The 14470-nt window shown below is 43.2% G+C and overlaps 1 protein-coding gene across 1 annotated transcript; it reads right to left on the reverse strand.

Moving 5' to 3' along the window:
* Positions 1 to 479: 479 nt before the first annotated feature.
* On the reverse strand, positions 480 to 14163 carry PAG1 (phosphoprotein membrane anchor with glycosphingolipid microdomains 1; the record flags this gene model as incomplete). Its single annotated transcript, XM_082479145.1, has 6 exons — positions 13899 to 14163; positions 11474 to 11525; positions 10836 to 10932; positions 7257 to 7852; positions 2754 to 2813; positions 480 to 830 (listed from the first exon to the last, which is right to left on the reverse strand). Exons 1-6 carry the CDS (start codon positions 14021 to 14023, stop codon positions 480 to 482), a joined length of 1281 nt encoding a protein of 426 aa, XP_082335271.1. The 5' UTR covers positions 14024 to 14163.
* Positions 14164 to 14470: the final 307 nt, after the last annotated feature.

The following is a 14470-nucleotide window of genomic DNA, read 5'->3' on the forward strand; positions in this document are numbered from 1 at the left end:
CCCCAGCCCTGCAAAGTAAGTCTGAGTTGAGGTACAATGATCCGTGATTTGCTCAACGTTGTGGATGCCCAAACTGGAATGAAAAATGATGCCTGAAAAACACTTTGAAGCAAATGACAGAAAAGAATCTCTTAATATGAAAAGCTAGCTTTGTGTAAAGGCAGTCTTTTTGGTATGTAATCCTATCGGGACGACAGCGTGGCACTCCTTCCCAAATTCTGGTCATCTTGGAGCTAACAATAAAGAAGCCTTTACCTTGTCCTGGTCATCATTCTGACCTGACGTACCCTTTTGCGTGAGCCTCCATCTGCTACGGAGAATAACCTAGCGGGTAGCACACCCTGGCTGAAACCTACACTGCTTCTTTACAACTTTTGTTCTCTACTTAGCTTTGTTCCTCAAAAGGAGAAGCACTTCCCTCTCCACGTTTCACATATTCCTTTGAAAATACCAGCGGAGAAATCTGCCTGGTGGAGTAGTTAAAGTCTGGTGAGATCCCTGTGGTGCTGCAAGTCCCCTATGCTCTCATAGTCATTCTCTCCTGAAAGAGCAGTGTGGTTTGTGTGAGGCACAGACAAGGTCCTGTCTTCTTCTTGGCTCACAGACTGGATAGCTTCATAGTCAGGCTCCAGCTCCCCGTTTGGTCTGTCTGCTGACTGAGGCACAGTGGTAGTATTTAGGGTGTTTTCAAAGTCCTTCACACTTGCATAGAGGCCACTGCAAATAGACGGGGACCTCTGAGATGCAATTTCTTGAATACAGGTGTAAGGAGAATCCAGTGCCTTCATGGCCTGTCCCGGCTTACTCACCGATGAGTACATGGCTGAGATCTAGGAAAAAGAGATACCTGCTGAGTATTTAAGCATGGCATAAAGCTTGTGTGCCAGTTTGTACCCCTTCCACCACAAGGATGTCAGTTACTTAAGAAAAGACAGGATCTTCTAATAAAAACCTATCCTTTCTTACCAAAAAAAAAGGATTTCTTACAAATTCTTTCTTTACTGGCATGCATTTATAAAATGATTTTCTTTCAAAAAAGAATGCTTTATAAAAGAAGTTTATAAATGTAAAAATTCTTTGAACATAAATCCCCTGCAGGCAAATTAGACCCCTGACAAAAGGGAATAGCTTTGTGAGCAGGAGCTCTTGCGAGTTTTGCTACGGCCCTGGACCCAGCTTGGACTCAATGGGGAGACAGGCATCAAAGGGATGATCAGGTTTAGCTGCTGTAATGTAGGAGAAGGATGCTGTTTGATCCTTGGGGTTTTTTAAATTATTATTCTTATTTTCAATGGCAGTGGCTACTTTTCTGCTTTTAGAGACACCCCAATAGGAGCGTAGTTATTTGTTGTAAGAGGCGCCAAGTTGTGTGAAGAGAACATTAAAAATCAGGAGCTAAATTACCCACACCAGAAGATAGCAAATAGTCAGTGCCGATCTTGATATGCAAGTTCTGTTCTGTTGATTAAACTCTGCCTACAAAGAGAAGCTGCGTCTCGGTCACTGTTTATCAGAACTCCAGACCAGAGACTGAAACCTCTTGGCTACTATAAACACAAGAGAGGGAGCTGGAGTCTCCCTCCTAGCTTTAAAAATCCCCTCTGAGGAGGTGGTATGCTTAAACAAGTGCACAAAGGTGGCCCTTAATGAAGAGGCGAAGGAGAAGCCCACGTCCACACATGTCCCTCTGCCCAGGGCTCGCCAGGGCTGGTGCCAAGCACAGGGAGCCACTCTTGACTCCCTCTCCCAGTCCAAGCGGATACTACCCCTTGCACAGGGCACACGGCTGAAATTCTCTGCACTGCTTCTCTGGTACCTAATATCGCAATTACAACGTAGCCCGTATGTTACATTTAAAGTCTTTCCCAAGCACGCAAAGCCACTCTGGATTTCCGTCAATCCAATTAAAATAGTAGAGTGGCATGAAAATGTCCATTACCATTAAGCAACACTGACTGATGCAGATGAACCAGATAGCTTCTGTTAATTCTGTATTTATTTCTTTTTTTTATAAAGAGAGACATCCAATTGCAGACAGCAGTACTTCTTACTTTTTACTGATTTCAGCCAACCAAACAAACGATGGCTCTTCCGCTCATCCATACTTCAACCCTTTCCAGCATTAAATTACATGAACCTGGTTTAAGGATCAATTTATTCAATAATGTCTGGGAGCGCCTCTCCCAGCAGAAAGCATTAGCTCACTCAGCTTATTGCCAAGTTTGTGTTTACTTTTATGTCCAGAGAACGTATTTATAAATTGCATGAGTGTTTTGGAGATGATCACAAGCAACCTTATTTTTGTTTAACTATTCTGTCTTTGTTTCAGTCTCCTCAATTTATTTGACTAACAGACATTTTAAATAACAGTTCATGTTGTAGCGCTTTCATTGTGCTTCCATTTATTTCCCAGAGCCCCAAACACTTTGTTCTATGAGAAGCTGGAGCATGTTTCAAAAGGCCGCTGATTATTATTCTTAAGTAGAGCTCATCAGCCAAATCAAGAAGCTGCCCTAATGATCAGCTAATTGTGGCCGCCCGTTATTTTCTGACACCGTTGGCCATGTGCTAGAATACTCCTGATTTTAGGAATGTGCCAGTACAAACTCTGTGCAGAGAATCTTCGGCTTTCATTCTCCCTTCAGACAAATTTCACCTTTCTTAGATCCTGCTTAATCATGCAGAGCTTATGCTAATTTCTGCCAGAAAAAAAGGTCTCTAGTTAGTTATTGAATTTCGTGCAAGAAACCTACCTCATCTTCTGTAAGAGACGGATCTTCCTCTCGAGACTTGTAAGACATCGAACTAAGCCTCTGTAAAAAATGAAGAAAGGAAAAAAAAGGGCTCATTACCAGTCAACAGCATGAAACCTGTAATAAAACCCTCCCATTATAATCAATACATTACATTTTATGGTCATTTGCTCACCAGTTCCATTTTACATAGCTAATATCCCCAATATCCAGAGTACATCTCTGGAGATAACAGCCTGGAGGTTAGCAGAGCTTTTTAATCTATTTGCTCTTGTCCTGACCTGAAAAGGGTAAAAATAATGTAATGGTTAAGACAAACTCTGCTCCACTTTATCCCTTTACATTTCTAATGAAGCAACAAAGAGTCTGCAAAGGCTTTTGAACAATTAGAAGTCAACTGTTGTGACACACTAGTTGGCCTTCCACATGATTTGCAGATATGCTTTTAGATGACAAAAGAACAACACTCAACTGCCACTTTCCTGATGACTGTTATCCTTCATTCAGTGGATCTTGGAAGTGCTGCAAGGGAGGCGCCGTGCCAGTTCACATCGCAAAGTGACTAAAGGATGGAGGGCTTGGTTTGGTATCAAGTCTAACTTCAGGCATGTAACGCGTCATGTAGAAATTCGGTCATTAAACACTGGGGGAAAAGCATTTTACTCCTATGAAAAATGTCTTAGGACCTTTCTGGCAACGAAGACCCTGGCTACCTCACAGTGGCCGTGGGATTCCTCCCCCCGTGGGGTGAGAAGACTTTGCTGGACTCCTGCTCCACAGTGATTCAGAGGGAGCTTTCCAGCACTGTTTGTAACGGGACGTATGTTGGAGTTTCACACAAATTCTCCATCTAAAATACTTCAGAATTTCTCCAGTGAAGACCAAGGTGGAGAAGTAGAGCTATTTTTAGCAGTCAATCAAATACTGCTTCCAGACATATACTAGACACACGAGACTTTTTTTTTTCCACAGAGCCTCATTACAACAGATTCTTTCCTACTTCCATTTTTTCTGGGTGTCTTTACTTCTGGTAAATACCAGGCTTCAACCCCCTGGGGCACTTCTGATGAAGACCCTGACCCAAAGCCCACTGAAGCCTGCTTGCTGCTCCCCAGGGGGCTTCCCTCACACAACCCTCTTGCTTCTTTCTCACCGCCTAGAGAATATGCTCTCTAACCTGTGGTTTGTTTACTCACAAAAAAAAAAAAGAAGTTGAAACGTATTTTGGCCCTTTATTAGATCTGCTTCACTACAGCAGCTCAGTTTAGTCTTTCTTATTTGCAGGATATTTTGTATGTTGAGGAGTAAGTTACTAATTTCATCCTCACACATTAAAACAAACATGTGCTTGCAAAATTCTTCGGTGAAGTTATTTTCTCTCATCAGTGTGTCTGTAAGCACCACGTGTCAGGACCCCTTCTACAGTTTCCCACTCAAGTATTGACAAATACCCCAGGGTGTTGGCAACCCTGTTCTTGTTTCCCTGGGACCTAGTGTTCTTTCTTCTAAATGTGAAACCTTTGACACATCAATTTTGAAGGATATTTTCATCTTGGAAACTGAAAAAAAATACTAGCTCCTAAATATTTTGTACCTAGCAATATTATAAATTATGCTTGAAACCTCAACAGCAGCAACACAAACAGCCTGTGTCCCTATTTGCCTTCAACTTTCCTTTTGTTCCTCGACAGCACTTGAGTTTTTGCTCTTTGGCTCAGCTGCTGCTCCTGACTCGGGCACCAGAACAAGACGACCATTCTCTTCTGGTGCATTTGTAAGAGACGCTTTGCCCATCCTCAGGCTGCGCAAGTCTGAAATCAGATGGCAGTGGCCAGATGGACACACAGAGAGCATTTCTACCAGTGCCCACTCTGGAAAGACCTGGGTGAAAAAGGAGATCTGTACTTCCTTTTTTTGTTGTTGTTTAATTAAAAAGGAAGAACTAAAGAAAAAACTATTCTGCCACTCCAGTTTTATTAGAAGAACTATGTCCAAGTTTTTCCCGGTGATGGAAGCCTGTAAGAGGCCTCGTGCTATAAAAGGTGTCTTTCTTCACCGAAACCTTCCAAAGGATTTCACTGGGTCACAGCCAATAACCAATTTAGATAATTAATTTTTACCCGTTTATTGCATGTCTGGCTCTTGAAAGGCTCCTTTACCCTTTTCATGCCGTTATATACTAGAACGATCTCTTGGCTGGGTACACCTAGCCCTCTCCCAAATGAGTGTGCTTCAGGAACTGGCATGGGCTGGGGATCATCCTGGGCAGCCAATTTTACAGAGTGAGGCTGAAGCAGCCTGGACAAGGTCTGTTCTCTGTCTGTTGGCAGGTACGAGTCTCGGTTACACAAGCGGTCTCCCTGCCTGTCCCTCCTTTGTGCCCTACTAAAGCAAAGCCTAATTGTAGCGAGAGAGACTTGCGCGACTTATGCCCAACCTCTCTCTTCATCAGCGTCAGGGCACGAGGTTGAAAAGTCTGGGATACGGATGTCACATGAAGCAAGGCGGCTAAGAGGCCTCACAAGAGAGGAAGCCAAAAGAGACACCTATGGAGTCTGTTTAACTAAAAGAGTTATCAATATAACATACGTTTCCATAAACATCTTGGGTTTGGTTGCCACATCGGGAAAAAACAGGCATTGCTCTGCATTGTTTGAAGCAACACAACAGAGGGAAAAATTATCATCATCACAACAGAAAAACGATCCTGCAACCGCCTCCCCGCACAATGCCAACACTAATGACATTTATATATTCCATCAATTACCATTTCCAACTCTGCTGCAGCTGTAGCTCTCAAGGACAGGACAGGCGCACGCTTCGATGCATAATGCATGTACCTAGCAGCGAACGCGGGAACGAGCTGATGCTGCCGAAGCTTTAACGCAGGGCGGCTTTAGCTCTGAATAAATTTTAATTAGACACACACCTTTTTTCTGGCACTTAGGGGACTGCATGTGTCATCTCTTGATTAATCCTTCAAAACCTGAACCATTTTAATCAATTCCCGCTCCTTGCAGTTACTGACACTATACACGGTGTGCTGGGGAGCTACAGAGCAGTAAATGCTTTTCCTTTGTATCGGTGCCCGGGAAATACAATGAGTTTTTGCAAGTCTTTTCACACCTGGTAGGAAAAATGTCACTGTTACGGAAAGCTGTTTCTCTAAAAGTTTAATTAGAAATTACATATGGTCTGAATTTGGGAGGAGGGAGCATTGGTGGATTATTGTTGACAATCACATCTTAATTTTTTACTTAACAAGCTCATTATTTGTAAGAATGTGCACTGAAGAGTCCAGATAAACTATTTTTATATTATGAGTAGTTTTCAGTTTATTCATTTTAACTCTGTTGTGCTTTATAGGTTACATGGTTAGTCAGTTATTTAATAAGGTATTTTTTTGCCCTCTGCCTGGATTACTGAAATACTTCCAATAAGAGAACAATCAGAAACAAATCAGAAACAAGTAACAATACCTCAGCTCTGCTATGATTTTGTGGGTAAACATTTACACTAAAATGTCACATCATTACTTAAGGTTTTTTTTTTAAATTTTCATCAATACCTAATATTATCTAATGACTTTGACTATATTAATCTGCTAAAATCACAGTTCTTTCACTCACGATTAATAATAAATTATCTAAACTAGTTCTGAAAAATGCAAACTCAACAGTGTTTGAAAACTCTGTGCAATGATCTGAAAGCATCCTTAAAATTAATCCTGATAAAAAACTAAAAATGGGAAAATAACTTGTTGAAAATGCCATTATTCTATTTTTCAAGGAGTCCAGCAATAACTTGTCCCAAGGCTCAGAGAAAGAATAAGCTGCTGAGAAAACATAACTTTTGGCTGTGAGTTCAGTAGGAGGAAATTCATTACTTTGTTTACATGTGACATACAGAATTTGACAAATATAAAAGCCTACAGTTGCAATCTCTCTTTCTGTCCCTCTGTCCTACAGAGAGATGAGACGAGTGGCTTTGAGCAGATGCCAAACACTTGCACAGCTAAATCAAGGTGGCCCAACAAAGGAGGCACATTTCAAGTTAGGGCATCCACCCAGAATGCCCCTTTCTCCTTTGTAAATTGAGGTTTCATTAGAAAAAAGCAAGGGGGAGCGGGGATTCTGAACAAGATGTAGATGCTGACAGAGATACTAGATACCTATTGTAATTGCTCCCACAAGTATAATACCATTAAACAAAGAAGCAGAGGCCTCCTGTGCAATTTCTGGACAGTATTTGGGAGAAGACTTATGAAGTGCATTCTGAAGCAATCCAAAATATAGGCTGCAATAGAATGAGTGACTGCTTATAATGCAAAGACTATACTGTACATTTTCATATTTCCATATTTTACAGTCTTGCATCACCTTGAGTGTTCGGTGGGTTTGGGGGGCATTTTTTTGTTATTTAAAAAAAAAAAATCCTCTCCCACCCAGATTTTCTCTATCATTATTTGGCTATTTGACAAGAACAAGCATTTGCAGTATTTACCTTCTCTGGTTTACTTGCTCCTTCTGTCACTTCTTCTTCCACTTCTTTTTCTTGCACATTCTCATTTTCATCAAGAAGTTTCATAGGTACTGGAGGGGGAAGCTCATCCTCTACATCTGGTGTGTTGTCAAGTGGGCTTTCTGAATTAGCACTTTGGCGACTTTTTTTATTTCGGTCAACAGATGCATATTCTGCTGATTCAATTCTGCACTCGGGAATCTGATTCTGAGCTTCAGAAACCATCAGTGAAGCCTTTGATTTGCTGTTACAGCTCCCTTCCATGCTGGCTACTGCTCCAACATCCTTAATTTCCTTCACAGTTTCATACAAGCAGTCTTCAACTATGTTCTCCTGAGAGGAGCTGTCTTTCAAGACTTCGTAAGGCCCTTCCATTCCAAGACCTTGATCATTTTCTGCATTTCTAGCCGAGATGATGGTTTCCATGGTGGTGTTAGGGGGAATACTGGGTAGTTCCCGGCTCTGGTGACATTTTATAGACTTTCCAAGACTGTCCTGTGGATCTAGCAGATCAGAGACAGATGTCTGTACTTCTTCATAAGGCTGGATACAGGCAGTTGTGCTGTCCTCTGAGAGTACTAGAGAAAATTATAAAGAAGTATTTAAAACAAATGCATAACTGGAAGGTGAGTGTGATTTGGCGCTCTCTATGTCACTTTGGTTTTGTGTCTCATTGGAAAGGATAAATGATACTAATGCCCGGAAATGTCTAGTGGTCATCATGCTTTTCGTTTATCAAAAGGTTCCAGTTACAGAGATTTCTACACTCTACTGTTAAAATATCTCTCTCACAACATCTTAAATACTCTGTGCACCCCCAAGTCACATTATACAGCAACAGCATTCACAGTAAGAACAAGGGGATGGGTGGGTCGGTGCGGGTGTGCACGGATGTTCAGCCGTACTTGGTTATATTGAATGCTTACAGACTGCTCAGTGGTCTCAGATGGGGAACGCTGGTGGGAGGCCTCGAACCAAGTGCCTCTAAGAAAAGCCGTGTCAGCTTTTCCCCTTTCCATTTCCCTGCCCTTTGGAATAAAAAAGGAAAGAGTTCTTGCTTCGTCCCTACCCAGCCCTCACCTTGTTTAACATGCTGGCCAAATTCTCGTCGGAATCGCACCTCGCTCAGCCCGGCCGCAGCCCGCCTCACGGCACGCTACGCCAGAAGCTCCTCACTGGGAGGCTATGCCATACTTCTTCTCTTAGTCTCGCAGCACATAATGTAGGTTGACAACCTACTAACGAGCCAGCCATATGCACAAAAGAGAAGACTAGACTTCAGAAAGTAGTGTTAGGCAGAACATGTTATTTTCAGGCCCAGAAGCGGGTCACATGTCACTGTCACTGGAGCGTATTAGGGACTGAAATCTATGGGACTTCTCATCTAACAGTGCAGACATATGGCATTTGTCTGCATTCAGGGATGTATACATGGGCACATCCATCATGTTTCAGGTAGTATATGGTATGTAACTTTACGTGATGCCATTTCTTTGAAAAATCATGTCTGAATAGCTTTACTTTTCTTAGTACAGTTCCTACTGTACTCTCTCAGCAAAATCAGCCCATTCTTCCATTTTCTTCAGTGTGTTTGACATGATGACAGAAAGTGTTGCCAAAGCAATCAGTACCCTTGATTTGGTGGTTGACATGGACATCGCTCTCTCTTGTGCTGACTCTTGCAGTCAGCACCCGCAGGGAGCCGTACCCTGACAGCAAAACTCAGGATGGAACTGGAGCTGTGAGATGGTAATCGCTGTTGGAATGGGAGATGCGAGGAGAAAAAAAGGAAAACATCCTTCTCTGTTCACTTGGCTCCTGCATATGACTGGGGAGGAATAGGTGGAACAGGAGGAAGTGTCCTATCGTGTCCTGACTAGGACTCAAGGTGTCCTACTCACTACTCAGGATGCCTGCAGGCTTCCTAAGGAACATCAGGAACTGGCCTGCAGAAGCTGTAACACATTTTCACCTTCTGGTGCTTGCTCTCAGGGGTTTCTCGGCAGTGCAGAGCACCGCTGCAGGCCCCAGAGAGCACCCACCCCCTTCAGCCTCGGGTGGGGGAGGGATAATCAGGAGTAATGAGAACTCACATTTCCATGCTCCTGTGGTTATGGGTTGTGACACAGAAGGGGTTGGCGTAGATAAGGGGTTGGCATAGATAAACACAGTGCTGGCAGGTCAGGTAAAGGAAGAAACCCCACCATTTGATGGTGCTGCTTCCATAGCCCTGCCCCTGCTCAAAAGGCTCGCAGAAACAGCAAAAGAAAGAACTATTAACAAATAGAACACATAAAGTATAAATAAGAAATTAAAGCACGTTGGTTCCTGTTATTCAGAAGGGTTGTTATGCAGAGTGCAAGCCGAATAATATCAGACAGTCTGAACACTGTCTGCTGGTTGACAGCACGCCTTCTAGTAGCAGCTTTGACAGCTGCACGTGTGGTGACTCGTGGCAAAGAGAAACGCTTCCCTTCTGCAGGGCTTTGCACATCGAGTGCCTTCGTGAGCCACACACCTACATGTGTGATAAGCCCACGGACGGGAGCAGCGATTAACTGCAAAAAACAAGTTTAAAAATTCCTTGGATACTTGTCTCTGAGGGGTAAAGACCGAATAGCTTAGCCTCCAGCTGCGCAGCGAGATGAGGAGGTAGGAGATGAGGAGCACAGCCCATCGTGTTGGTGCCTGGTGTGGAGACAACAGTTGGCTCCTGGCAGCTCTGAGCTGAGACTGAGTTTATTTTTAGGTGCAGCCGAGTAAAATATTTTCCAGTGATACTTCACTGTGAAGCATTTTGAGCGTTCAGCAAAGCAAAGACTAAGGAAAAAAAAGGAAGCCTGTTTATGTTGCCTGTTTTCTAAAATACAAAAACACAAGCGACAGCCTTGCATAGCACAGGACTATGATCCAAACCTGCAGTCCCTGGAGGAGGACCTGAAATATTTCCACAGCCTCCAGGAGTGAAGCTCTGAGGTACAACTGAATCTTCTGGTCACATCCTAACTCTGTAGGAGGCCAAGATGAGGGAACACCGCAGTCTTTGCCTGATGGTCTGGTCATTCTGCAGGTGTAGTTCGGTGGCCCAGAAGAGGACCTTAGCACCTTCCCAGTGCTGGCTGGAGGGGAGGACTGGGAGCCAGGGTGTAGGGCTGTGCCAAAACATGCCTGGCAGGGAAGTGGACATGCAGCTGAAAACGCCAACATCTCCATGGGATGGGCTACTGACTTCCTAGCAAGGCAAACGTGCTCACGGCATTTTTTAACTTGATCATAAGTTTTGTGTGAATTATGTGCTGTGTGAAGAGGACTGACAGCCCTCCAGAGAGCTGCATGCCCGGCCACTGCCCTGGGGTACAGCAGCTGAGCTGGGGTCAGACCTCCAGAGGTGAGCAGAGGGAAACACATGGCATTCACACAAATGGCATGACTGTGTGCTTGGAAAGCCGACGGCTGGAAACCTAAGACTTGAGGGATCAGCAATGTGCAGCTTATGTGGAAGCTGTGAGGAAGGGGACACCACCACTCGTTCATCCCACCCGCAGGGGCTGCGTTGCTCACCCTCGCCGTTGCTGAGGGCCCCGTTCTGGTCGCTGCTCGGAGGGGGCTCTGTAGCCGAACTTGTGATCGAGTGGCTGAACACCTCCTTGTCGGAAGGCTGCAACACAAATTAGTGAGATCTCATCACCGTTGGATCAGAATAAATGTTTGCACAAATAGATACGTGACAAATTTCATTCTGCTCTCGGGAGCTCTGACTCACAGGTATTATTGGCAGGAGAGTCAAACCATGCCAGCTATACTCAAAGATTTGGGTGCCTGTGTTTACAGATGTTAAAACAAACAAATGCAATCTCCAGAGTGGTCTCCCTACCAACCTCTATGGTAACAGACATTACCATGGCTTTAACCCGTGAGAAGACAGCAGCTGACAAAGGGTGCACCGCGCTTGCGCTGCAAACGGAGTGAAAGAAAGGCAGGAGATCTGCAGTACAGTGGCGGCAGAAAGAGCATTGACAAAATGCAGATTATCGGGGTCTGCACAAGTTCTCCTCCTCTTCCTGTTCCGCAACTTTCAAAGTTTCCCGTGCTCAGCCATCTCCAAATTCCTGAGCTATTTTCCAATCTGCAGTATTTTGCAAGGAGTTTGGTACAAACCAGCCACAAGACAGGCACAAGCTGCCAGAAATAATACTTACCACATTCATCAGATTTTCATGATCTCCATTCTGATGTTTGGCCTTCTTTTCCCTTAATGAAAAAGACGTATGAACTGTTACTACAGATTATGCTAATATACAAATGCCAATCATTAATAGACCTTACACACCTACAGGGAACAGAACTGTCATTCACAGTAATATTGAAAATAGAATAAGTGAAAATTATACAGGGACTGGTATGACCTCTGTGCAAGGTCACCATCAAGGCAGGGTGGTGATAAACATATCTGAAGAGGTACAACAAACACTCACAAACCTGTTTCTCCTTCAGTGTAAGATCACAGTAAGGAGTAACTGATGATAATCAAAATATTATCATCCTCAACTTATTCATATCTGAAATGCTCAGAGATACAGGAGATACAGGTTTCGGTGACAGACTACCTGGGGAGTTCCTTAAACTGTGTCAGTAAAAGGGGTTTGTCCTATGAAGAATTAGAAAAGGCCCACAAAATCCAGCCTACTTCCTCTCAGGATGCTAGTTTTAATTAATAATAAGCATGAGAAGTTCAAGAAGGCCTACAAATTTCATAGCAGCAGAGGCCTTCATTTTAACATGAATCCTGCTTCACCGGGTACTTCACAGGGCTCAAAGTATGGATCATGTTTCCAGTTCTTACCATTTTGGAAATACAGCTCTTATTCTGAAATACTGTAATAAACTATGAGCTTAAAATAATAATAGTCCTTCCCCTAGACGAAAAGGCAAGTAAAAAGGTGAGAAAATATTGACAATATGAAATCTGTGCTGCTTCTAAAGTCTGCAATGCGTCATACTTCCCACATTAGTAACTGTTAAAATTCTGCCTAACTAGGAAATAAGAAAATAGAGCAAGTAAGGCTGCACCAATGGAGAGCAGGGTTAAAGTTTACAAATACTTCATTTCCCCTCTGGAAGTTTTTCTGACTCTGACATTTCGGAAAGAACAGATTTTGTTCAGTTTTCCACGTCCCTAACCATTTTTGAAGAGTAAGCTAGGAAGAAATTTTACATAATTCCATTTATGCATAAACAACCTGCCCTACAGAATGACCTGAAATAAAAGGTACTGCATCCAGACTAGCAGTGCAAGAATTTATTTAGAAGCATCACCAGACACTGCAAAGACGTACTCAGTGGTTTGACTCTCTTTTAAAAACGTCTTTCTAGAGATGTTTCAAGGACTGGACTGCCACAGGACACAACATGGTACCTAAATGGCATGTTCGTGGGCTTAAAGATTTTAAAAATAGGTTTCATACTTTTAAATAAATAAAAAAATAGATATTTCTACTATTTTTACACAGGTATCACAGGAAACTGTGATGAACAGGAAGATACTGAAATGTCACCTAACAGCTTACAAAAGCACTTCTCTTGAATCACGTGAAATTACAAGTTCCAACTTAGGCTTTTTAGGGTTCCAACCAACTTCTGGGGTCTGGTCTTGCCCATGACTGTTTTGCAACGTGGGCATTAGGGAAATCCTGCTGAAAACCAAGGCCTTCCACTGTAGACCCACCTTACGCCAATGTACTGTATTTTATGGCTGCACAGCTTCCTCAACGCACCCAATGCTGAACAGATGAAAAAACATGTTCCTATAGGCATAAGGGCCCAAACCAAAAATTTTGCTGCTGTCCTGAGTAATGGATAGGGCTTTTCTTCCTTCCATACCCTTGGCTGATTGAGCTATCTTGCTCGTCACGGTGAAGAATCTGACTGGTCTGAGCTGGTGGAGGGGTGCCCTGGATCGAGGGCAGGCTGCCCAGCTCCCGGGTGCAATCAGCAGGGCTCGGCTTTCATGTCATCAAGGGGCCTTGAAATGTCAAGAAACAAAGTCAGTAGAAGTGCCTGTATTGGTGAAATCGAACCCTCTTATGGAGAAGAAAACAGGCATAAGATATGAGTACAAGACATTAATTAGCATCACTGATTCTTATTTGTTTTGGCTTGTATGGCAGGATCAATTCCCCAGTCTTCAGGAATGGCCAAAGCAACGCTGACATACATAGAAATTGTCTTCCTTTCCTTTCTACCTATACTTTTTTGGTCCTGTTCAGCCCACCTAATTTTCTCAGTTTCAGGTTAGTGGTGTGATCTGCTAACGGTCAGTGTCTGCCTACCCTCCAGGCTTCACCTGAGGAGGAAGCACCTAGCAAACACAACAGCACCTAGCAAACACAGCGGTGTTTTTCCTTCACAGCAAAAGGAAAAAAAAAAAAAAAATTTAGATTTTAGAATGAACAGATCTGTGCAAATTCAGGTTTGCTGTGCAAACAGATTTTGTACTGCACTTTTTAAAATTTCTGTACCTGAGTCCTCAGTATTTCTTGCTAACTAGTTATTAGTGAAGCTATTTCAATCCCCGCACTATTTGACTCAAGAACTGTTACCGCCTGCTAAGCTCCTGAGCCTTACCTGTTGCAGCTGGAGCAGAGGAAGATGAGGAAGGTGAGGAACAAGAGTGTTGTCATGGCTGCCAGGCTGCCCCACAGGATGACGTGGACCTGTCCACTGCCTAAGAAACCACCCTCCGGCCCCATGGTACTCGCGGGAGCTGGAGTCACTTGGGGATGAAGAGGTTATTCCTTGGAGAAGACTGGCATCTGTACCGCACGCGCCTTCTGTCTCTGCAAAAAGAAAAACACCATTAGAGGTTAATATAAATTTTGAAGGTAATGAATCTGACTGCTACAAATCTGTCAGGATAGATTTTCAAATCCAGATCTTACAAAAAAAAAAAAAAAGTTTCCAGCACAAGCCAGCCAGCCAAAGAGATTTTCAGCTCCATTCCTGACCGTGAAGCTACATGTCTGACTGTGACATAGAACAAACCTTGTCAAATATTAACGCAAGCTGTTAACTATCTACAATCTCAACACGAATAAAATGTAATACAGTTTCTCTGTACTCGTATTTTGAGGAAAAAGTTTATAAACCCACTTTGAGGGACAGAGGAGTCTAATTTGCAGTGATATTTGTTAACTTCA

The sequence above is a fragment of the Vanellus vanellus genome (genome assembly GCF_965231255.1).
Source record: "Vanellus vanellus genome assembly, chromosome: 2".
NCBI lineage: Eukaryota > Metazoa > Chordata > Aves > Charadriiformes > Charadriidae > Vanellus > Vanellus vanellus.